The 25,851-nt window shown below is 37.3% G+C and overlaps 1 protein-coding gene across 1 annotated transcript; it reads left to right on the forward strand.

Moving 5' to 3' along the window:
• The first annotated feature begins 218 nt into the window (after positions 1-218).
• On the forward strand, positions 219-3,251 carry LOC137724462 (arginine decarboxylase-like). The gene has a single exon (XM_068463202.1). It carries the CDS (start codon positions 793-795, stop codon positions 2,977-2,979), a length of 2,187 nt encoding a protein of 728 aa, XP_068319303.1. The 5' UTR covers positions 219-792; the 3' UTR covers positions 2,980-3,251.
• The last annotated feature ends 22,600 nt before the right edge of the window (positions 3,252-25,851 follow it).

A 25,851-nucleotide genomic window follows, 5' to 3' on the forward strand; every position in this document is an offset into this window, starting at 1 on the left:
ATAAAAGTAACTTGGAATGGATTTAGAATTTTTTTAATGGTTCAAAATTATTACATATTAAGTTATATAGCTCATTAATTATTAAATTTAACGTGTAGTGCATTCAATATTAGGTAGGGTAGTAACGAAAAAACCCTAAAATAAAGATACTTATTGGTGGAGGGCCAAATAACCCTAATCCCTTTGATTCCCCCCTATATAAACGCCCCTGGGCTCTCATGCAAATCTCGCCCCTTAACAATTCAGGCTTCTTGAAAACCTGTGTGTAAGAAAAAAGAAACGTCTCCAACTCAAGAATCAATTTATTTTTTCTAATTTTACCAGCACTTTTCTCGGCCTTTCCCGGAAAATAAAATTTCCCAAATTTAGGTGCCTATTTTCCATTTTCCAATTTTCTCAGGTGCCAAACAACCCACAAAAGCCATTCCCTCGTCCTTATCCTGTGACATGCACTGCATGTTTGGGTCCGATTTCGGTGCTTAAAAACCTGTTTTCTGGGCCGCACAATTTCATCCACTTCATTCCGAAACGTTTCTCTCTCTCTCCCCTGAGGTTTCGGCGTGGGGATTTCAGATCTGACTGAAGGGTTTCCGGGTTCCTGACAGGTTTCCGTAGGCCCCTTTACTGCTCCGTTTGTGGGGGTAGCCGGGGCTCCGGCCTCGGCGGGTTTTAAAGCCCCCATTCATTACAAACTCACAATTCAACGATTTAAACCATAACCCCTAAGTTTCTCTAATTTTTTTTTTTATCTTAATCTCATTTTTTGATTGACTAATCGTCGCGGAAGAAGAGATGCCGGCCCTGGCTAGTTGCGTGGATGCTGCTGTGGCGCCTCCCGGCCACGCTTTCGCCGGGGATAGCTCTCTTCCCGCGTCGCCGTTCTCAGGCTTACCTCCGGCGACCATCACCACCGCCGCCGACAATTCCCATTGGTCCCCTTCCCTATCGTCCGACCTCTACCGAATCGATGCCTGGGGTGGGCCCTACTTCACCGTCAACTCCTCCGGCAACGTCGCCGTCCGTCCTCACGGGATGGCGACTCTGCCGCACCAGGAGATCGATCTGCTGAAGATCGTGAAGAAGGTTTCGGATTCAAAACCGGAGTGCGGACTTGGGTTGCAGCTGCCGCTCATTGTTCGCCTCCCTGATGTGCTCAAGGACCGGCTCGAGTCCCTCCAGGGCGCCTTCGAACTGGCGATCCGGTCCCACGACTACGGCTCCCACTACCAGGGCGTGTACCCGGTGAAATGCAACCAGGACCGGTTCGTCGTGGAGGACATTGTCAAGTTCGGGTCCCCGTTCCGGTTCGGACTGGAAGCCGGGTCGAAGCCGGAGCTCCTCTTGGCCATGAGCTGCTTGTGCAAAGGTAATCCCGACGCCCTTCTCATCTGCAATGGATTCAAAGACCTTGAGTACATCTCTCTGGCTCTGTTCGCCCGCAAGCTCGCCTTGAACACTGTTATTGTTCTTGAGCAAGAGGAGGAGCTCGATTTGGTTGTTGATTTGAGCCAAAAGCTCGGCGTACGACCCGTGATTGGCGTCCGGGCCAAGCTCAAGACCAAGCATTCGGGCCATTTCGGTTCGACTTCCGGCGAGAAGGGAAAGTTCGGACTCACCACCACTCAGATTTTACGCGTTGTGAAGAAGCTTGATAAGCTGGGTATGCTTGATTGCTTTCAGTTGTTGCATTTTCATATCGGGTCTCAGATCCCTTCGACGGCCCTGCTCGCTGATAGCGTATCCGAGGCGTCGCAGATATATTGCGAATTGGTCCGTCTCGGTGCCCACATGAAGGTCATAGACATTGGAGGCGGTCTGGGTATTGATTACGATGGATCCAAATCTAGTGACTCGGAGATTTCGGTCAGCTATGGCCTTGAAGAGTATGCCTCCGCCGTTGTCCGAACGGTTCGGAACGTATGTGAACGGAGGTCCGTGAAGCACCCGGTGATTTGCAGTGAAAGCGGCCGAGCCTTGGTTTCCCACCACTCGGTTCTCATATTTGAGGCTATTTCTTCCAGTGCTTGTGATGATGCTCCTTCCATGTCCGCCTTTGAGCATCAGTACTTCATTGAGGGTCTGACGGATGAAGCTCGTGCCGATTACCTGAACCTCTCCGCTGCGGCAATCAGAGGTGAGTACGAGGCTTGTTTGACGTATGCTGATCTGTTGAAACAACGGAGTGTTGAACAATTCAAAGAAGGGTCTGTCGGTATTGAGCAATTAGCCACCGTCGATGGGTTCTGTGATACGTTTTCGAAAGCAATCGGGGCATCTGACGCTGTCCGTACATACCATGTGAATCTCTCGGTATTCACTTCAATTCCAGACTTCTGGGGTATTGGGCAGATGTTCCCCATAGTCCCGATTCACCGCCTCGATCAGCGGCCGGCGGTGAGGGGAGTATTGTCAGACTTGACCTGTGACAGTGACGGGAAAATCGACAAGTTCATTGGCGGCGGGTCTAGCTTGCCGCTGCATGAGTTGGAAGGCAATGGTGGGAATAATGGCGGTGGGCAAAAGTACTATTTGGGGATGTTCCTGGGCGGGGCTTATCAGGAGGCGCTTGGAGGAGTCCACAACCTCTTCGGTGGCCCGAGCATTGTTCGGGTTTTGCAGAGCGACGGTCCCCACAGCTTCGCGGTGACGCGAGCTGTGTCAGGGCCGTCATGTGGGGACGTCCTGCGGGTGATGCAGCATGAGCCCCAGCTCATGTTTGAGACGCTGAAGCACCGCGCGGAGGAGTGCGGGCAGGGTGACGATGGGGGAATGGCCAGTGCGGCTGTGGCCACCAGCCTGGCCCGGTCCTTCCACAACATGCCGTACCTGGTGTCAGCTTCTTCTTGTAGCCTGACTGCAATGAATAACCATGGGTTCTACTATTGCAGCGAGGATGATTACGGCGACATTGTTGCTGATTCGGCGGGGGCTGCTGCTCCCGTTAGCGAGGAAGAACAGTGGTCTTATTGCTGTGCTTAAGAGTCTCAAACATCCCTTTAGGTTGATGTTGGTGTGTCTGCTGGGGGTCGTCTGTTTAAATTTTTATTTTTATTTTTATTTTTATCTTTTTTTTTTTGGTTTAATGTTTAATGAAGAGCAAGGGACGTGATAGAGAGAGAGAGAGTCCTTTGTAATTTGTGGCAAAAAAGTAGGGGGAATGGGAGCCGAATCCGCCCTTTTGTAAATTTGGGGCCTTTTTCCCCTGTTCCTATGTTTCTTAGTAGACTTAAAATGTGTTTGGCTTTTTCAGATATTAATTGTCTTGGAACCAAATCTTTTTTTTTTGCCTTTTGTTTTCCCTTTGCATGTTACTGTGTTTTCTTACCGGTGCTACTCATGATGTTCTTGATTGCTTTAGCAAGGAAAACTAATGAAAAGTGCTTGAAAACTTTGAGTTTTAATCAAAATGATAAAAAGATGTTGTAAGTGAATAGTACCAAGAATGACTTTTTTAAATAAAAATGTCATTTTCGTTAAAAGTGAACAATACCGGTAGTGTTTCGTTAAAATTCCCTTCTTTCTTTGCATGTTAGGTCAGTTGATTAAAGTCTTGTTTTTGAACTTTTTGTATTCAAGTTCGAATTCTCTTTGCTTGCTGTAGTTTAGAATTGTTCATAGAGGAGGATTCTCTTCCTTCTTGATCTTTCTCCCATTCCCTCCTCTCCTAGTTGAACGGTTACGATTAAATCACGTCAACATCTTATATTGATTTTTTAATAAAAACAATAAAACAAAAAATAAAGTGTGAGAGGAGGGGAGGGAATGTGATAGGAATAGGAGGGGAAGGAATCCTACTCCATTGTTCACAATTATGTCTTGTTTAAAAAAGAAATTTGTGGGCAGTTTGGTTTGGGTAATGCTATGTGTTAGTGTAGGAGAATCCGGTTATGATTTTATTGGGCTAGGTTATCTAAAATCCTGTGGCTAGCTACTTGTATACCTTCACTTGTTTTTTTTTTTTTTTTTTTGTCAAATGGTACATTTGTCAGATTAAATGTTAGATTAGTAAACCGATGGGGTTCGAACTTACGCTGTGATGCAAGGGCAATACTTCTCTTCTCTTCATTATTGTGGTAGAGGGCCACCTGCTACACCAAGTCACTTAACTTGTATATATTTGCGCATTGTGTTATCAATTAAATCAATTACAGTTATAATTCTAGATTTCTCTTTCCTGGCAAAAACCCTAGCCTTATTCTCCCTTAACCATCCCCCTCTTCAAACACTTTTCTTAAACTTCTTCTTCCTTAAACTTCTTTTTGCCGTGCCTATTCTCACCCATGGCCACTCCAATCCTAGCGTTGCTCACTTCCTCAAACTTACCGATTTCAAATACCTCAGTTGGCTTTGTCAGATGAAGCCGTTCTTTTTTGTCACAATTTATTTGATTATGTGGACGGCACAATTCAGGCCCTTGCCACTACTTTTCCTGATGTTGACAAAGAGCCCGTCAAGCCTAATTCAGATTTCGCTTTGTGATTTCATACTGACCAGCTGGTAGTCAGCTATTTGATTTCCATTCTTTCTAAACTTATTATTCCAACCACTATCGGCAAAACCTCTTCTCAAGCGATTTGGGAGTGTCTTCATGCACACTTTTCTCAGGCTTCTCTTGCCAATGCCACCAATATCCGACTTCATCTTTTGGCACTTACGAAGGGCTCGTCCATCTCAAACTATCTTTAACAGGTTGAGTTTATCGCTGACTCTCTGGCTGCTATCAATGGACCTATCTCTAATACTGATTGGGTAAGTTCTGTTCTCAAAGTCCTCAGTCCTGACTACTCCATGTTTGTGACTGCTGTAATTAATTCTCCTCCCTTGTTGGAATTCCTTGACCTTCGGTCCTCATGTGAGTATAAATTTACTTGTCCACCAAGGGACTTCACTTGTATATATTTGTACCTTGCGTTATCAATCAAATAAATAAATTATATTCTACACTGTTCTTTACGATAAAACAATTTGGAATTATTTGGTATGGCGTTTTGTGGCGGTTGGGTTTGGTAGTGTTGAAGTGTTTGATAAAGAAAAAAGAAATGGAATGGGGTCAGTGTGTTTACAAAAGGGTTGGATAAGGAGATTCTGAGAGCATGGCTTATGGGGCCAGCTGTGTCTTTATATTCTGCATTTTTCAGTGTGATCGTCACACGAGACAGTACATCACGTGTTCCTATATAAATGGTGGGATATGTGTGTTACAAAGTTAATAACTTAAAAATTAAAATTTTTCACCACTTACATAAAAACACTTAGTGTACCATCCGTGTTCCCGTCACAACTAAAATTTCTTATTTTTTGGTTCAATAGTTTTCTGCCCCCCAATCATTTTGCTTGCGTCTGCCTTTTGAGATTTTTTAATATGATCGAAACACAAAAGGTACACCACATGTTATTATATAAATGATGAGATATGTATATTAAAAAATTAAATTTTCCACCACTTATCTAATAACAGATAATGTGTGTTTCGATCACAATAAAAAAAAATTTCCCTTCTACTATTCTCATCGAATAATACTGTTTAAGGTTTTTTCCAAGTACTATTACATTACTAGTCTGAAACGCTTCATCGTGATGAATCCGTTTCAAACTAGAACGTGTCATGATGATAAATCTATTTCATGAAAGACCTCATGCATCAAATGACAATTTTATTTCAAAAAATGAAATAAAAATGGTTTTTTAACTCGAATTTAATGCACACATTCTATAGAAATTGTACTCGCTTGACCATGACCGCAATTTTGTGGGCTTATGGTGTAGGCTTGTAGCATCGAGTCTCGAGGCATGCTGTGGTCAAGATTGGCTGTGACACATGTTTTATTCAAAAGCTGGTGGTTGTGAGTCTTGTGACTTGCGAGGCACGAAAATTAAAGATGCAAGTTGGAAACTTGGGAAACTCAGCAACTGTACAATGGAAGACTAGTCACTATTAATTAATTAAAGTTTCTTTGTCAACCAAAAGATGATGAAAATATTACTTAGTTTTCTATCACATAAAAAAAAATGATGGGCAATAATATAATTTTACATATCCAAAATTTACTGTTTTTTATTGAAGCTTCACCTACAAATGATGTTAAAATACCCACTCCCCCCCCCACACTTTCTCTCTCTCTCTCTCCCTCTCTCCTTCTCATTTTCCAAAAAAATGTGTTTATACACACAAAGTGTATAAGTAAATGTTAGTTGTTATTAAAAGAATGAAGAAGAGTTCAAAACCATTACATTAATTTACAAGAGTTTAGAAGCCGATATACATTAGTAGAAACTCAACACCTTAACAAAAATGAATTCCTTGTACGTGTTTGGGAAGAAAACAATTGGACAAAAGTTTAGAAGCCGAGATGCATCGTCATTCCGTTGATGGTGGTTTGGGGTGGGATGTATGGGATGGAATATGCAAAATGCAGCTTTGTTGGACAAGTGCAGAAGATCCTTGATGATATTTTGTGCCCTCTAAGCGATCTTCTACAGATCTCTTTGTCTATCGGTTCCCTCAATTATGATCTCGTTAAATTTTTTTTTTTTTTTATTTGTTATTTTTATTTTTTTGTCGATCTAGTGATCCCTGCAGGTTTGCTTGTGGCGATTTTCCGCAAATTTTGGTAATTGAGGAGTAGAATTTTACCAACCACATTGGAAAGAAGAATACATGCCTTTATCTTTTTGGCTAAAGTGGGCCATCAGATTGATATAACTATATATTTTGGTTATTGAGATTGAAAATTGATATAAATTGTCATTGAATTTGTTCACAGTCAATCATTTTGATTATTACGTAAAACAATCTTCTTTAAATTGAGGGTATTTTTGTTCAGTAAACCCCTCCACTTGCTTTTCCATTAACAAAGATATTTTATGGAATGACCAAAATGATTGATAGTGGATAAACTCATAACCCACTTTTATCGATTTTTAATATCAAAAATTAAAGTGAGGAGTTATGTCAATCTTAGGACCATGTTGACTAAGAAAACCTTTTTAAATTAAGAAACAGTTTCCCATCAGATTAATATCGTTTTAGTTTTGAATGGAAAGGAATCTAAACAAACAAGATACAACAAAGGCTCACATCACATACAGACGCTTAAGATAGAAAGAGCATATCAGCTATGAAGAAGATCCAAATATAGATTCTTGAGCTGGAGCGAACTACGCTGAATCTATTTTCGCAGAGAATATTAGTCTTTTACCGTTGTAGGCATGAACCGCTTTCACTTATTTCGAATTCTCTTGTCAATTCATACGTGATTTGATCAATGAGATTGGAATAGTTTCCTGAGTAAAGATTGCTATTTATGTTATGTAGTTGCATTTGCTGATTCGTTTGCTGGAGGAGTATGAACTCAAATAATTTACTGCAGATTCGATTTCCCTTGCTGTTTTTTATGCCATGGAGACGGAACACAAGATAACACAACAGATTGGGATAGAAAGACTAAAGCGCAAGCAAGCATTATACTAAGGTGGACCTGGAAGACCATCCGCGGAGAGAATATAAAACTGTGAGATTAGCAAGGTACATGTTCAAGAAAGAAATGGTGCAGTAGATGCAATTGCCTTTTTGTTAATTTGATTGTTATTTCGGATCATTAGGCATCGAGTCTTGCTCTCATGGTGTTTCGCAACTTGGGTATACAATTATTTATGGTACCAGTGCTTTGGTAGCCTTACACCTTGAATAGGATTACTACTTCCACAGTGAAACAGTGTCATGATATAAAGTTTTGGCTAAACTTTCTGACTTGGATGTCTCTTATCTGCTATGATGAGGTACAAGAATTAACTCGCCCGATTACTAGACTTCAGAACATATGTCATAGGAAACAAAACACGCAGATAACTTCTTAGAGTTCATATATTTATGCTTTCTTTTCTGAAAGTTGGACGAAGGATTGTCGATGCTGGTATAACAATAAGTGACATCTGCTAAAACAACTGATGCATGCGTTCATACTTTGTAGTGGAGATTCGATATTCTGCTCATGGTGGTTTGCACTTTTCAGGTGGACTATAATTGAACAAAGTGACGAAGATCCTTCACGATATATAGTTTGTACCGGCCGCTCCAATTCACAATGGAGCACGTAACTAACGCGAACATGTACAGATTATATGTCAGTTGATTCCCTCTATATCGATCTTGTTGAAATTGAAATTGTCAAGAATCGCACCAAGATAATTTTTGTTTTTGAATGGAAAGGAATCTGAACAGAAAGAACGGACAGTGGCGAATGAGCATATTCAACTGTGGAGAAGATTCACAGGGAGCGCTGGACCATACTTGTCACAAGACGGAATATAATTAAGGCTTTCTGCTGCTGTGGACATGGATGCTTTGCTTGTCAACTCTCATGCATGATCTGATCAACACCTTATTTAAATGGCCTCAAACTGCAGGGTCAGCTCAAGCACTTGGTGATAAAGTGGCTTTTGTTCTCTCTTCTGGGTGGATTCTACTTTTAGTATTACTTTATTTCTTAAAACCTGTATTGAATCTGCTGGTGTCGATTGGAACATTCATTGATATGTATAATACAAGTGTAGGGAACATTTTACTTTTTTAAAACAACAAAGCTCGGGCTCTCTCTTGAACTGCAAATCTCACAAACTAACACACATACTAAACTGACTTAAAACAATCATAAAGGGAAAAGTTTTTTACACGTGTGAACTGTGATTTATTTGTAAGAGATTCCTTCAACGAAAGAAACCAAATATTTTCCTTTCTGATCGAGATTGTTGTGTTGGTTAATTCTATAATGGCCTCTCGTTTAACTTTTGATGGAGAATGATGAATTGAATGACTTTGAGTGTTACAAGACATTACATGAATTAGTAGAAAGAGTAGGGAAAAATAAAAGGAAATAAAAAGCTACCAATTAAGATGAGAACCAGAAAAAGAAGAAATAAGGTGGTCCTCAAAGACCAATCTTGGAGTTGGTAAAAGAATCAAAGACGATGGGGAATGTGGAGAGCTAAGGGAGACACCACATCCTCTTTAGCAACCCAATCTGCTTACTAAGATATTGGCATGAGATATATATTGTACGCAAGCCATGTTCAAGTGGCAATGTTATCTGGACTGTTTACTTAGGATCACAAGACACTATGTCCAAGTTTCCTTGGCGTTTCTCATGTTTCTCACCCTATTTGATTCAAAGCTCACGATTCATAGTTAGCTCACACCTCCTTGGAAATTGAAGCATTCAGATTGGTGCTTTGATGGTGTTGGTTCTAAAAATTACAAAACCTACGTGACGCGCATGCCGAGTAACTAATAAGCTAATTACGTCCTTCGATTGAATGCGGGGCGTGCCAACTTATCGGCTGAGCTCGGCCGAGGAGTAAAATTTGTTGATGTTGCGTTGAGTGCGTTGCTGACTTCTTTATCTTGCGACTACGGCCGAGGAAGGAACAAATCTCGGCCTTTGGATTCTCGAGCCTGAAGACAAGGTTGCTAGTTCTGCGAAGTTCACAAATCGTCGGTGCCGGATTCGGTCACAGTGATTATATTCGTGAGAGTATAAGCACGTCGAATCGACACTAGACTGTACGGACACAAGTATTCAAAGGTGATGTATGTCTTGATGGTGAATGTGGTTCGACCGTCAGAATGCCGAACTCTGAAACTCATTTGTGACTATCCAATCATAAAATCACTCGGCGTTCAATGCGCCGAATGGCGTAACTCGTAACACCTTACTTCGCCGAGAAGGCTAATAAGATGACCTTTGCCAATAAGGATTCGAAAACCCTTCTCGACCGAGACTTGGATAGGTAACCAGTCGACCTCGACGCAATGCTGTTTATCCAAACTGAAGGTGCTCCTCGATCGGCTGATTCTACGGCAACAGTGCTGTTTATCCAAACTGAAGGTGTTGGCTGGTTACTTTCACAGTGCTATTTATCTAAACTGAAGATGTGTCGGCAGAAAAAAGAAAAAAAAAAATCTCAAGATGTTTGAGAGGTTTTGTGCAGGGCAGTTGTGTGCTGAATTGGAGGTCCTCCGATTGTTGCATGATGTCTTGTATTTATAGCACCAAATCCTCCTTGAGATCGAGTCAAAATCATATTTAGATTGGGACTTCTTGTTCTGTTCCAACTCCACTTCGACCAATCCTACCCCTATTAGGACTTTGAACTCACCCCCTTTTTGAGGCCATATTCATTGTTGGTCGAGAATCCAAATTGCACTAGGACTTCTTCGACCTTTTTGCTCATCCGAACTACTCCTTCTTGCGATAGGACTCAACCATCCTTGCTGAATGGCCCAGGACCACTATGCAGCCCATAGTATATTTGAAACAGCTTTGGGCCGAACATAAACCTACACTCGGCCCAATAATATTATTTTGGGCCCAAACATATGGCCTTACATCTTATATAGGATTAGAGATTTACCATTGTGAAACTGAGTCATGATATCTTACAATGTTTTGGCAAACATTGCCCAACTTTTGATGGTGTGTGGAGCTAGAAAGCAACTTATATCATACTAGCTAGTTTACGACACTAAGACGTGTTATCTCAATGATATAAAGCTATGTGAACAAAAATTTATGTCTTTGAAATATTGGCAGACGAAGTTACGGTGGCAGTGTACACATGTTGTGTAAGCCCTTTTCCTGAACCAACGTATTTAGAAAGCAGTATATTCTGATGAGGAGTGCACAAATATATTTTTGGAGTATCAATAAGAGTTTCCATAAATAAATAATAAACCGATAGTATTTACAAAAGTAATAACCAGAACATCATAATATATTATATTCAAAGTAATAAAAAAATTAATAAAACAAAACATATGCATTGATAATATTAGCTATTCACAATAATTGTAATTTTCCCCAACATAATTTCTTATTTTGAAACGATTGCATAATGTCTCTTCATCCAAATATCTTTCTCAGTATAACCGACAAAACAATTGTTCATCCATAAATCACTCATTTGATTTCGTAAGTTGTTTTGCACATTATTCGTTGCAGAAAAACTCGTTTTGTACTTGTGGTTGCAACTAGTAGGATAAATGCTAGTGTCAAAGCAAGTACATTACGAGAAAGTTTGATCTATATTGTTCTTTGAGTAACTCAGGATAGTAATATGAAAAATTAATTGGAAATAGAATTGGACAAGTTTCATTAACTTTTCTATGTCAAAAGCGTATACTATATTACTTGGTCTTTAACATGCCATGCAAAGAAGTAACTCGGTAATATTCTTAGTAAACCGATCATTTAACTCAATAAGTTGCTTATCTATGAATCAATGACATCAGTGAATAAAAACACGATAATGATGCAAGTTTGTGATAAGATGAGCTTTTAGATTTGGTCTCCCTCCACTCGAAAAAAATATCATTCACATTAGAATTTTAATATGATGTTTGTCACAAAATGAAGAAACTTCATGAAGTAAAGATTCTTAGCCCCTCACCCTCATCATTTGCATATATTGACTAAGTCTATTGCATCACAATATCTTGATACTTCTTTTGTAATGCATGTGATGAATCATTAGTGATTCCTAAAAGTTGAACAATTAATAAAGTCAATTGAATCCTTGCTTTAACTTTTTTTTTTTTTTTTTTTTTTTTCAGAACCTAATCCATCTATTATTACAATTTCAAGTAGTTCTATCGTTGATGATTACATTTTAACCAAAGTGATTAAACAACTATAGTGAGAGTTTCATTGTGTATCAGTAGCCTACTTAAGAATAGTTTGTTGATTCAAATTTTGTCCACTTGAGAGCTCGTTGTTATTCTTTTGGAATAGTAATAGCATGTTTCTGTTAAAGAATATCATGAGCTTAAAAGATGTTGCCACAACATGCACCGCATAAGAAATAATAGTATAAAGATCTCCAATTTCTGAATGATTCTTTGCAACCACCATAGAGCTAATTGATGTTGATGAGCAACACAACGAACATGAAAAGCAAACTCATTCTCATCTAAAGTTAGTGTGTTTAAGGTCATTGATTGATCTCACCCTTCATATTACTTGCCCCATCACAATCTTGCCCTCACAATTTGGATATGCTTAATCTATGTCTAGAAAAGAAATCATCAATGGCTAACTTGAGTGAGCAAGATTTAGTATCTACAACATGCTTAATACATGCAAAGTGCTCTTACATGACCCATATCCACATAGCATAGTACAAGAGCTACTTGCTTATTAGAAGACTTGTCTCGTGATTCATTAATAAGAATGGCAAATAATGAATAAGAAATACTACTAGTGATTACATTAATGTTTCAAACGAAATAACACTTTTAATGTCCTGAATAACACGTGATATCAATTTCAGATTTTTCAAGAATATTTTTTAGCTTGACAATTTTTATATCATCATGATAATGACATAGCTATCACCAATATGTTTAGGCAATTAAAAATGAATAAATTAAAATAATGAAGACAAAAAAAAGCCGCGTAATGAGAATATATGCGACAAACGGAAGAAGTTTTGCGGGATAAAATAGATAACCGCCAACATGGGGTTCAAACCTAAAAGAAAAATCTCCACGTTCTACAAACTTATCCTTTTCCCACTTCCGATTGCCCCATAAGTTCAATTAATATAGCAAAATTCCCTTCGGCCATAAATAACTTTCCAACCTCTGTCTTAATTTAATTACAAAGTAAAAAAATTTCATTATTGGTCTTCTTCACTCAAGTTTTAGCTTTATCGTTCATTCTTTATCCACTGTGATGTTTCTCACTTTCGTTCAGGTTCGAGATCGTTGTAGGTACGGTGCCAATTATCTCTAATTGAATTCTTTCTCATCTATCTCATTTGATTTTATAGACATAGATGTATAGATATGCCTCAATCTATTTTTCTTATCAAATAATTACATAAGGATTTTACTTTTAGAGGTGGTATTATGTGAGAAAAGAGGCAATCGAAACTAAAGAGAGACAAATTGATGCAACAACATCAATTTACTAAGCACCAAAGTGTCGTCCCAAAGAAAGGCCAAAAAGAATAAGGAATGCCCCAAAGTATGTTGGAGAATTTAAGAACAAATGGAAACCTTTTTTCTTTGATTGCTTATTTATTTAGGGAAATAGACAAAAAAATGACCTATTTTTTTAATCTTGGGATAGAAATAGGTCAAACTGGCTATGCACAAGCCATGCACACCATGCACAAAACTGAAATTACCAAAATTACTAAAATACCCACATATAAATACTAAAAACCCTCACCTCATTGCATCACTTTTCTCATTTGGAAGAGATGCATGTTGAGAGAGCTCTATGAGCTCTGTGTTTCTGGGTTGAGCTCATATTTCAAAGAGAGGGAAGTTCAAAAAGAGGTGAGAAGAATGAGCTGGGTTTTGGCTTGACTTCATACCTCTGATTTCGAACAAAGGGATGCGCGAGAGAGGTGAAAAGAGTGAGGTTGGGGGTTTTTGGGTTTGAACTTAGATTTGTGAGCTATGTGTGTTATTCTTCCATAACCAAACATAACAAATTCTTCCATCCTTAAAGATAGGACGTTTATACCATATTTTCTATTTTAGCCGGAAAGTTCCATTTTTTATAGCAACTCTTCGACATGCATAGTAAGGTTGGGTGTTTAGTTCCAAGTTTCTACATCATTGATTTATGGAATAAATGGGTTGTTTGTAAGATGAATTAATACTTAGAAGTTAAATTAGGGTTTGTGTTTCATGTTGGGGCCTATGAGTTGTGGAATAAACTTTACTTTTTGACGTGCTACAAAGCTGGGATGGAACATTTCTAATTCAAGTGTTCAATTGCAAAAATTTGTGAAATTTTTTCCGTAATGTGTATGTGCATATGGTGTGCATGGCTACATTTTAATATGAGAAGTGGGGATGTTCACTAGTTATGATGCACGTATGTTGTGCCTCGGAATTTAGCGAGTATGACCACAACTAGTTGGCCTTGGCAAAAAACAAAATTAAGAAAAAGCTTAGAGGTAGTTAAGGGTCATGCGTGTTCACGAAATAACAACAATGAATATCATGTTTTCTACGTGCACGATTAAGCGCTGGTTGATATATGTAACAAGACTTTTTAAATTGCCATTGTAACCTTATATACGTAACAATTATGTTTAATTGTATCCACAATACCAATAGGTTGTCGTTAAAGTTTCTTATTAATGCAAAAGGTAGCTTGTTACTCGATCTCCAATTCTGTGCATGTACTGTACATATGATGTGCATGTGGTGTATATAGTGGTGACATCATAGGTGATGACGTCATTTTTCTAATTTCAGAGAGAGAGCTTTGAGCTTTGGGTTTTTGGGTTGACTCAGATCTGTGAATATATCCTGTGCATATCGTTAGCATGTTATGTGCATGTCACTGGGAATAGATGATTTTTTATGGGATTTTCAAAATCTAGGTTAAGGTGAAAGATTTGTAAACTACATTTCTTTAAGAGATTTCTAGAATCTAGTCCCCCACATATCCACCAACGCTGTTAATTGCACGATGCACATCCACAACAAAACCGACGTCGTTGCACATATTGATACAGATAACAAATTTGGGATTTTCTTCAAACTTAGAGGGAGAAGGCGTTTGTTGACGGTAGGACAGAGAGATTGTAGCAGAAAAAATGGTGTCTTTAGTTTTTTATAATGGATTTTTTTCGACATATGAAAGTTTTTTATTGCAGATTGGTTTTGACCCAGATGGGTTTTGAATGAGACTTCGAATTTGGGAAAGAAAATGATGATTTGAGGATGAAAATCCTCAATTTGCAATTTGCAACTGCAAGCACATGAATATGTTCATTTCCCAAAATGGCCAATCAGCAAACACAAACATTCTACAAATAAATCATTAAGGGGACCCTTTTTTTTTTTTTTTTTTTTTTCTTTTCAAGTTTCAACAAAGTTCTATTGCAAAATTATCACTTCCAGCCAAATCATATATAATCAAAATCAAATCTTCCAACTGGATTTTCCATTATCTTTCACTAATCTAAGAACAGCCAATCAATATCAATTTTAGAGAGAGAGGGGGACGGGGAGAGAGAGGGGGACGGGGAGATAGAGTAGAGAGAGAGAAATAAAAAAAAATGGAAGGAAATAACCTATTTATGTACGAGGGCAATTAAGTCATTTAAGGTGTAGGAAAAACCTATTTATGTCCTATTGTTGTGCATGATGTGTGCTGTTTACATATTCGAAAAGTCCTATTTTTGTCCCAAGATTAAAAAAAAAGGTCATTTTTGTCTATTTCCCATTTATTTATTTCTTTAGATGCTAGCTTTTTATGTTTCCGCCTTCTTGTTCAACCTTTTTCTTCTTTTGTGTTAAATTTTTCTTTCTTATATCTTTTCTTGTTCTTTAGATAGAAGAGAAAAAATGTTAACACGTTTGTTGCGCATACTCATTATTTTGCAACATAATTTATAGAATTAAATACATAAAACTGACAAACCTTTTGGTGTAATCCAAATTATTAACATTGGAAGGTGAAGATAAGAAACCTATTTGAAATTTACATAATCAATTACACCTTGACAGGTGTCGCTCGAAAATCCTATCAAAAAAATTATTAAGATTACATAAAGATAAGAAATATGGAGAGTTACTCATTTAGTAACACACAAGGTTCTAAAAAAAAACTAGGTGGTAGTTGGGCGACGAGGCGGGGCCTAGCGCCTATGTGGACTAGGAGGATTTAAATAAATTTCTTTATAATATATAATGATATGTTTTTCTTTTAAAATAGTGTACATATCATGTGAGGAGGGTATTTAATATAAGCAGAGCCGGTCCAGAGATTTTTGAGGCTCGGAGCGACGTAAAAAAATGTGCCCTCACTTCATATAAAAAATTATTTGTTTTTGCACATAAGATATTGATAAATTATATTTAGAAAATCACTTCAAACTCAGTAATTTAGAAAAATGGAAAAACTAATGTATTTTGTATCGAGAGAAGGAAACTAAAAAACTTCAGGCTTACAAGTAGATAGATTATGAGTTTTGTCTTCCATCTGAACTTTTAAAATGTTTTTGTATAAATTGTGAGGTGTTTTTTCTTATTTATTAACCTCGTCAATATAAGATTAAAAATATAATGATATTTTCGAGTTTTTAAGGATGTACAAGTAATGAATGGGCACCAAATTAAACCTTTTGATGACAAGTCATATGATTTGCAAATTTGGTCTAAAAATTTAGTCTACGCATTACCCTTTGTTGAAGATTAGACTTGAATTGGAATGAATGTTTAAAAATAGCAACCCACACAGTTACTAGCTAGTAATTAAAAATAAATTAACAACCAAACAAAAATTCGTAAAAATTGAAAAAAATAAACATGCACGTAGCATTTCAAACTTAGGACCTCTCGTTAATTTTAAATACAAAAACCATTGCTTCTAATTAAACTTCTAATCATTTAGCCAAATTTTATAAATTTATACTGTTATGAAAAGAAATTTGTAAAAATTGAAATTTAAATAAGCACACATAGTGTTTTGAACCTAAGACATCCTCATTAATTGCAAACAACAAAATCACTGGTTCTAGTTAAATTTCTTTGTCATTAAACCAAATTTTATATATTTATACTTTTATGAAAATGTATATAAATATGTCACACTAATAATTTTGGGCCCCAGACGGTCACCCTGCCTGCACTGGGCCTGGACCGGCCTTGAATATAAGGAGAGAGGATCCTTGTCGGATCCTCCAATCACATTCATTCATCGTGCATTCTGTGGCCAGTTTTTGTCAAGTACTGTTTACATTCAATTTTAAATAAAAAAAAATTTACAATGATTTATGACTGCACGATATACGATGAACATATGTGATTTGAGGATCTTCGGAATCCTCACAAAGAGGATTCAAGGAGGAACCTCACTCTAATATAAGTGGTCTTAAAAAGGTAAAAGAGTATAAAATAATACCAAAAAAATAGATAAAAAAATGATGATTGATTTAGGTGAGAAAAAAGAAAAGAAAAGAATATAAAATAATGAGATTAGGAAACCGTGCATTGCATGTAACCAAAATAGGGATGGTGGGACCAAAAGAACTCATCCTGTCCATTGAAATTGAACAAGAAGATGGTGGTCCCCACTTGTCCATCTTCTTCTTCCTTGCACCCTGCAACATAATTTTCCAAATTCACAAATTTTTCTAGACTCCTGCGACTTAACATATGCCTGCCTAGGCCTGCTAGCCTCCGCCCAGCCTCGCCTAGACCTTCATAACTCTGCCTAAACCCACCTAAACCTACCCAGCATTCCCCTAATACATTTTTCAATTTTGCGATTGATAACAAGTTAATCACAGCGGTCGGTCTTTGTCCAGCGCCTAGGCCCATTTTTAGAACACTGGCAACATGCGTCACTTGAAAATTCTATCCATTAAAATTATTGAGATTATATAAAAATAAGAAATCTGGAGACTTATTCATTTAGAGACAAATGGCACTTAAGGTATGTCTGGATAACCTTATTCTAATATAATTCAATTAACCAATAAAGTTTAAGAACAAACTTAAAAATAATAAATTGTTGTAAATATTGGTGGATGAATGAATACCAACAGAGTAATGTGGACTTGGGAAAAGAATGATGATTGTATTTGTGTGATACTTTCAAAAAGTGTGTGTTGTGCTTTTCAAGATGTAATTATTACATTTGTTTGGAGTTACTCTATAAATAAAGCGCTCATTGTGTTATCAAATGACACTGCGAAAAGAAAAGATCAATAACATCAGCATCTCTCCCCCTCTTTTATTTGTCATCCTCTTGTGTTATAGTTACAATGCGGTATTTTACACCCTTCGCTTCTGTCACTAGCAAAAGGTTATCTCTCTAACTTTTGCCTATCTATAACACGTTTCTCTAACCAGTTCTCATCTCCCTTCACCGAAAAATACTTTCTTCAAGGATTTTATTGTTCTTCTTCTTCCTCTGCCTCACCTGCATGATGTACTCTCGCAATGAACTGCTAGCACCATGCCTGTTTCTCATTCTCAATTTAACAATTACTTATATCTTTTGATTTCTTGTTTGGTGTAGTTCCTTATTACTAACCCAATGTGTATTTATGTTAATTTTAATGCAATCAAAGATGGTGCGGTACAATCGCCCATCTTGAACTACAAATTTAATCTTACTGCAATCCAAGATGGTGCGGTATCATCACCTATCTTGAGTTGCAAATTTAATTTTATTGCAATTTTAGGTGGTCGGTATAATCGCCCACCCTGCTCTGCATATTTAAATTTTCCTACTGTTTGAGTGGTGCAGAATAATCGCTCATCCTATGCTTGCTTTAATGAGAATGGCGCGATACAATGGCCCTCCTCATTAATCATGTAAATCTCGAGCCTGAAGTTTTCAGTGCTTATCATTTTGGCCTGAAGATCAAAATGAAAAATTTCTAAGAACCAGAAGTTATAACACTACATCCCTCCAGAATACATATTATTGCAAGTTCTTACATATCTCATTTTTCTTTCAGAAAAGAAAATGGCAAACTTGGCAAAACTTGATTTTGTTGCCCTAGACATTACTGGGAAAAACAACCTTACCTGGGTAGTGGATTCTAAGATCCATCTGGAGGCAGGGAATCTTGGAGAAATAATCAAGGAGGAGAATAATGCATCTTCTCAAGATCGGGCGAAGGTCATGATCTTTATCCGTCGCCCCCTTGATAAAGGACTAAAGAGCGAATACCTAACGGTTGAATATCCATTAACCCTCTGGAAGGCATTGAGAAATAGATATAATCACTAGAAAACGGTGATTCTTCTAAGGGCTCGTTATGAGTAGACTCACCTGAGGATCCAGGATTTCAAGACGGTGGCTAAGTACAATTCTGTGATGTTCAGAATTAGCTCCAAGATGAAACTTTGTGGGGAAAACATTACTGAGGAAGATATGCTAGAAAAGACTTTCAACACCTTTCATGCCTCCAATGTGCTCCAGCAGTATAGAGAATGAGGCTGCACTGAATACAAATAGATGATATCTATGCTCCTGGTAGCTGAATAAAAGAATGAGCTTCTAATGAAGAATCATCAGTCCTGACCTACTGGATCTGCATCATTCCCAGAAGTGAATGTTGCTTCCCTCGAAATGAACACCACATCCTTTCGTGGCAATTATTACAAACGAGGACGAGGCCACAGGCGAGGTCGGTGAAACAGGAAAGGCAAGAATCATGGTGTTCAATTTCACAACGTGATTCCAAGGCATAATTCAGGCCCAAGCTTCAAAAATGTAAATCGCCACCAAGGCAAAGCTCATATGAACAATGCTCCTAGAAACACTAAAGGGGCCTACCATAGATGTGGTGGCAATGGGCAATGGGTGTGTACCTGTTGTACCCCAAAACATTTGGTGGATCTATATCAAGCCTTTCTCAAAGAGAAGGGTGTCAAGACCAATTTTCTCGACCAAGCTAGACCAATGGATATACCTGATCCAGTGTGTGACTTATCAGGGCAGCTGAACACAACCCACCTAGATGTCTCAGACTTCATTATGGAAAGAGGGAATGAAGTGTATTGGTTCGATTGAATCATTTCTATTTAATGTACTCTTCTCATTTTGAGTAGTCTAAATGCTTGCATTTCAAAATCAATAAAGGTGGCATGTCAATTTCCTTTTATTATAAATAAATTAACTTTGATTTCCTTACTCAGAAAGCATGGATAAAAACTATGGTCATTCTCAAAACAAGAGAAATGGCGGAGATATTTGTAATGTAGATAGCGCAACCACGTATACAATACTTCGAGATCGAAAGTATTTCTTAAGCTTGATGCTTACAAAAGTAAAGGTAATAACAATATCAGGCCAATCAGACGTAATTGAAGGCTCAGGGAAAGCCCAAATCATGTTACCAAATGGAACAATATTGTCCACACAGAATGCGTTGTACGTTACTCAATTTACTCGAAATTTGTTGAGTTTTAAAGACATACGTTTAAATAGATACCACATTACAACTAAAAGTGCATAAAAAGTGGAGTATTTATGCATTACCTCCAATGACACCCAGAAGCGTATATTGGAGAAGTTGTGTGGTTTGTCGAGTGGATTGTATTATACATACATAAAGACAATTGAATCACATACTGTCATGAACCAGAAGTTCATTGATATAAAAGTTTACATGCTTTGGCATGACTGTCTGGGTCACCCAAGATCCACCATGATGTGTAGGATCATTACCAACTATAATAGACATCCATTATTGAGCAGACACATTACTATCTCAAATGATAACCCTTGCAAGGCTTGTTCTCAAGGAAAGTTGGTAATTAGACCATCACAACTAAAGGTTGATGTTGAATCTCCATCATTTCTGCAAAGAATTCAAAGGGATATTTGTAGCCTATTCAACCATCTTGTGGACCATTTCAATATTTTATGATTTTGGTTGATGCATCTACCCGATGGTCATGTAATACCCCATATTAAATATATATATATATATATGTGTGTGTGTGTGTGGGGGGGGGGGTGATTATTTCTACGTAATGATTTTATTTGATTTATTTTTGTGCGTACTTTCGATATGTGAAATACTTTCAATGTAAAATCCTTTTTTGCTACAAATTATTTCAAAAACTAGCTAGTAGTACTTCATGCTCATATGTAATTAGAGATATTTTTAGTTTGAGTTGGAGAAGGGGATTATGATGAGTTTGGCTAGATTTTTCTCACAAAGGCTAAGTGGTGTTTGGCAATCATTAGAGAATAAAGAGGAGGAGTTAGTCACTACTCTAGATAGGTTAAGGTGGAAGTTGGTAATTAATAGAAGCTAATAATTAGGGTGTAGAGGTGCGAAGCCTTTGGCTTATACGTGTGGCTAGGCGTTGAGTTTGGTTTGATATTTTTACCAAGTAGGAGTGAGTTGGCAAGTTGAGTTAATTTAGAGAGATTACTCACCTCTAAACCTTGGAGAGGTGTGAGTCTATATAGAGCCATAGCTAGGTATGTGTATGTGTTGGCATGCATGTGGCAATATGTTGTTGTTTTAGAGTGCTTACTCACTAGCCTAGGGGAATTTCAATTAATTGTCTATATTCTCTCTTCAATGCTTCAATCTATCATTCCAAATTTTCCAATGAGGTGAGAACGGGTGAGATGCATATTCCTTAGAGATGAACATGGCCCTGGATGCTTGTATCCACCTTGCATAATATTGATTAACTTCACACATGTCTCCTTGCCATTTGAACACATACTAGAGCTAAGGTTTTGCTTAACAATTGTTGTTTGTCTATTGGACCACATTTCATTGTTAATTATGAGAACAACACTTGGTGACTTGGTATTGGAACATATATCATGGAACTACATTTGGTAATTTGCTATTGGAACACATAATAGGGCTAATGATTAGCTTAACATTTGTTGTTTTTCTATTGGACCACATATCATGGTTGATAATTGGTGAGGATTCATTCTCCAAATTGTTTGGACGTGGCCTTTGGATGCAAGGAATACCTTGCATGATATTCATTAATTCATGATTAATCTAACACTTGTTATTTTTCCATTGGAACACATTTCATTGCTATTGATTAGGACAACAATTGTTGCTTTGTGATTGGAACACATTTCATGGTAACGATTAGCACAACACTTGCTTTCTTTCCATTGCCACACTTGCGGAGATTCTTTGGAGAATAAGATGTCATGAAATCTACATAAAGCAAGGATAAAAGAAACAACGGAAGGACATAGAGGAAAAGAAGAAGAAGAAAAGAGAGAGGAAGAAGAAGAAGAAAGAAAGAAAAAGAACAACTCCAACAAAAAATCATTCTCCCTTTCATATTACCTTCCTATTTTTCTTTTACATGTTCTTAGGGCTTAAAGCCATCTTTCATTGTATTTATAAGGCCCTCATATATAGTAAAATACAATGAAAGCAAAACCCAGTGGATGTAGTCGATTTGGTGAACCACTTAAATCTTGTGTGTTTATGCGTTTACATTTGAGATCATTTTCGTGAGAAGCACTTCCACCAAACTATAAAAAATCTCCATTTATTTTCACTTGAGAATGATGTACAAGAATGTACAAGAGTGTGAGACAAATCCCAGAAAAATACATGAGACTTTACCCAACAAATATTTCCATCAAACTACTATCATTTTCATCTATCAAAAGAAAGATATTCAAAAACTAGAAATTCGTCCAGACTATTTAACAGATCAAAACACCATCATCCATAGATTAAATCATAATACTTTCTTCATGAGAGTTGTTCGGCTTTATCTCTAACATGATATATCAAAATTTCAGGAAAATCCAACGGTGCGATCTTATAATATGTTTAAATTACCAACTCAGTCTCTAATCCCGCAGAAAACTGGACGGCCATGTTACGAGTACCAAAACCCCATTTTTCGTAGCTCCAATTAAAACACTTCCTTCATAAAAGTTGTTCCTTATCATCTCCTCTATAACATATCCAAAAACTAGATCAATCTAATCTATGTGCTGACTTATATCCCAGTTCGAACAGCTGATAGTTTCAGCTATATTAAAGAAGAAGAAGTAGGAGTGGTGGGCTAAAATAAAAATAAAAGATGATGTTTGGAAAGGGAAAAGCTAGAAACATGATTCCATGCCTTGTGGCCTTTGAGACATATATTTCACTCTAAAAATTATTTCTCTACATGGATGTCTATTCTTTTCTAATGAAAATAGGTTGCCTGACCATGATGGACGAGACGTTGGAAAAACATATACGGAGTGGTCTACGAGCAACATTTTATATGATGGATTATAAATTATTACTTTGTTATTAATTTTATGATTATATTATTCTTGTTACTAATCAATTTGATTTTATGATTATATTCTTATTACTAATCAATTTGATTTATGTTGAAGCTTGCAGACTTGTAAGATAAAGTGTGAGTATTGATATCTATGTGAACATGACATATACATATGCATTGCAAAGCAAGAAAAAGAGTTGTGTTGAGTTTATAAGGTGTTTGAGTTGTGAGGATATTCAAGGGCTGAAGTTTTCCTTGAATAATAATGAACCGTGTATCTGTCAAGCGTAGGGTGTAGGGCTTGAGTGCACAAATTGGTTGATTATAAAAATAATGAAATCTTGTATATGTTAGGCGTCAGGTGCAGAGCTTGAATATACAATTGGGCGTCGGAGGAAGTGTATGTTTAATAAAGTGGAAACTGAGAGTTTAACTACAGAAATTGGGTTTAAGGGATGAACGGGAGTTAACTCATATTCTAACGTATCCATAGCTAAGTGGTATAAGCATGGTATGAGACGTGCAGGCTCGGGTGCCTTAGATATGTGTTGACGGGATTAGAAGGGAGTGAGTGCATTCATCCAGTTTATTTGCCTATGTTCCATGCATCTCATGGCATACATTTTATGTATTTGCAAGAGCTACTCATTTCAATTATTATTTTAGTTGGTACTTTTGTTATGAATTAATCTGTGCACTATAGTTATTCCGCTGTGTATTTTAAAATTTTGTATGTAAGATTTTGTTGATGTATGGTGTAATTGTTATAATTTTATTTTATTTTTCACCATATCTTGGTTGTAGAATTTATTTCTATAGCTAAGATCGTTCACACCCTAACTCGTGAATAGTCTTTATTCGCGGGTCGAGACATAACAGGTCACATGTTTGTCACTTGTCTACTCGAAATGTAGTTTTTGCAAGACTTCTTGCTCAGATAATTAAGTTGTGAGCACAGTTCCCAAATTACCCCATTAAGTCAATTAGACTTGATAACGCTGGTGAATTTACGTCTCAAACCTTTGATGATTACTGCATGACATTGGGCATTGATGTTGAACACCTTATTCCTCATGTCCATACTCAAAATGATCTAGCAGAAGCATTTATCAAACAACTTCAATTAATAGCTCGCACTCTGCTTTTAAAAACAAAATTGCCAGTTTTTGCATAGGGACATGCCTTCTTGCATGCTGCATCATTGATTCGATTGAGACCTATAGCCAACCACCAATACTCATCAATACAACTTGTGTTTGGGCATCAGCTAAACATTTCACATTTACGAGGCTTTGGTTGTGTTGTTTATTTGCATATTGCACCCATAACGCAGACTGAGAATTTATGTGGGTTTTGATTCATCATCTATCATTAGATATTTGGAACCTTTGACAAGTGATATATTTACAGCTCGTTTTGCTGATTGTCACTTTGATGAGACAGTCTTCCCGTCATTAGGGGAGAAAAGACCATTCCAGAAGAACGGCAGGAGTTAACATGGGTTGTACCCACCTTGTTTCATTTTGATCCACGTAGCACTCAATGTGAAAATGAAGTGAAAATGATCGTTCATCTTCAAAGTATTGCTAATCAAATGCCAGATGCATTTAATGATGCTATGAAAGTGACAAAATCACATATACCATCTGCAAATGCACCTGCAAGAATTGATGTCCCTGTTAGACAAAATAAAGTGGCAGCGAATGATTCATCTGGTGCATGCCTGAAGTGTGGTAGACCCCCAGGTTCAAAAGATTCAGCCCATTGAAAGAGAAAGACGAAGGCACAACTAAATCCAAATGAAATCATTTAGGAAGAGAAAATGAATGACAAATTCACAATTCATGATTCTGTATTTCCAGAAAAAGAAAATGTCCTTGATGAGACACATGTCCCTGAAGAGACAGAGGTACATGAAAGCAAAGAAATCTCAATAAATTATGCTTGTATTAATGAATTGTGGGATCAGAATGAAATTATCATCGACGACATGTTCGCATTCGCAGTAACCACTGAAATCATATTAAGCGATGACATTGAGCCCCACTCTGTTGATGAATGTAAACAGAGACATGATTGGCTTAAGTGGAAAGATGCAATCTAAGAAGAATTAAATTCCTCGAAAAGGCAAAATATTTTTGGATCAGTAGTCCAAACTCCGCCTGATGTAAACCCCGTGGATTACAAATGGGTATTTACAAGAAAGCATAATGAGAAAAACGAGATTGCAAGATATAAAGCACTACTCGTTGCACAAGCCTTTTCACAAAGACCTGGAATTAATTATGAGGAGACATACTCTCCTGTAATGGACACAATTAAGTTCCATTACTTAATAAGTTTAGTGGTTTCAGAAAAAATTGACATGCAACTTCTGGATATCATCACCGTGTATCTATATGGAGAATTAGATATTGACATATATATGAAAGTCCTAGAATGACTTAAGTTGCCTGAAACAACTAACAAACCACGAGGTATGTTCTTAATCAAATTAAGGCGATCATTGTATAGGCTAAAACAATCTGAACGAATGTGGTATAGTCGTCTCAATGAGTATTTGATCAAAGAAGGGTATACCAACAATATCATTTACCCTTGTGTGTTCATTAAGAAATCCAATTTTGGATTTGCTATAGTGGTAGTATATGTCGATGACATGAACCTAGTTGGAACCCCTGAAGAGCTCAATAAAACTGTTGAATATCTAAAAATCGAATTGAAATAAAAGACCTTGGAAAAACAAAATATTGTCTCGGCCTGCAGATCGAGCATTGTGTTAATGGAATTTTGGTCCACTAATCAACTTACATTGAAAAAATCCTGAAGCGATTTGGCATGGACAAGGCTCATCCACTCAGCACGCCAATGGTCGTTCATTCTTTGGACATTAAGAAAGATTCATTTCGTCCAAAAGAAGATGATGAAATGGTCTTTGGTCAAGAAGTACCATATCTAAGTGCAATAGGTGCTTTATTGTATTTAGCACAATGTACTAGACCAGATATAGCTTTTTCAGTTAACTTGTTAGCAAGGTATAGCTCTGCTCCAACAATTTGTCATTGGAAATGAGT

This window comes from Pyrus communis, chromosome 2 (assembly GCF_963583255.1).
Source record: "Pyrus communis chromosome 2, drPyrComm1.1, whole genome shotgun sequence".
Lineage (NCBI taxonomy): Eukaryota > Viridiplantae > Streptophyta > Magnoliopsida > Rosales > Rosaceae > Pyrus > Pyrus communis.

What these genes read in the sequence shown, in the direction of transcription:
- LOC137724462 (XM_068463202.1), top strand. Translation starts at nt 793, where the DNA reads ATGCCGGCCCTGGCTAGTTGCGTGGATGCTGCTGTGGCGCCTCCCGGC.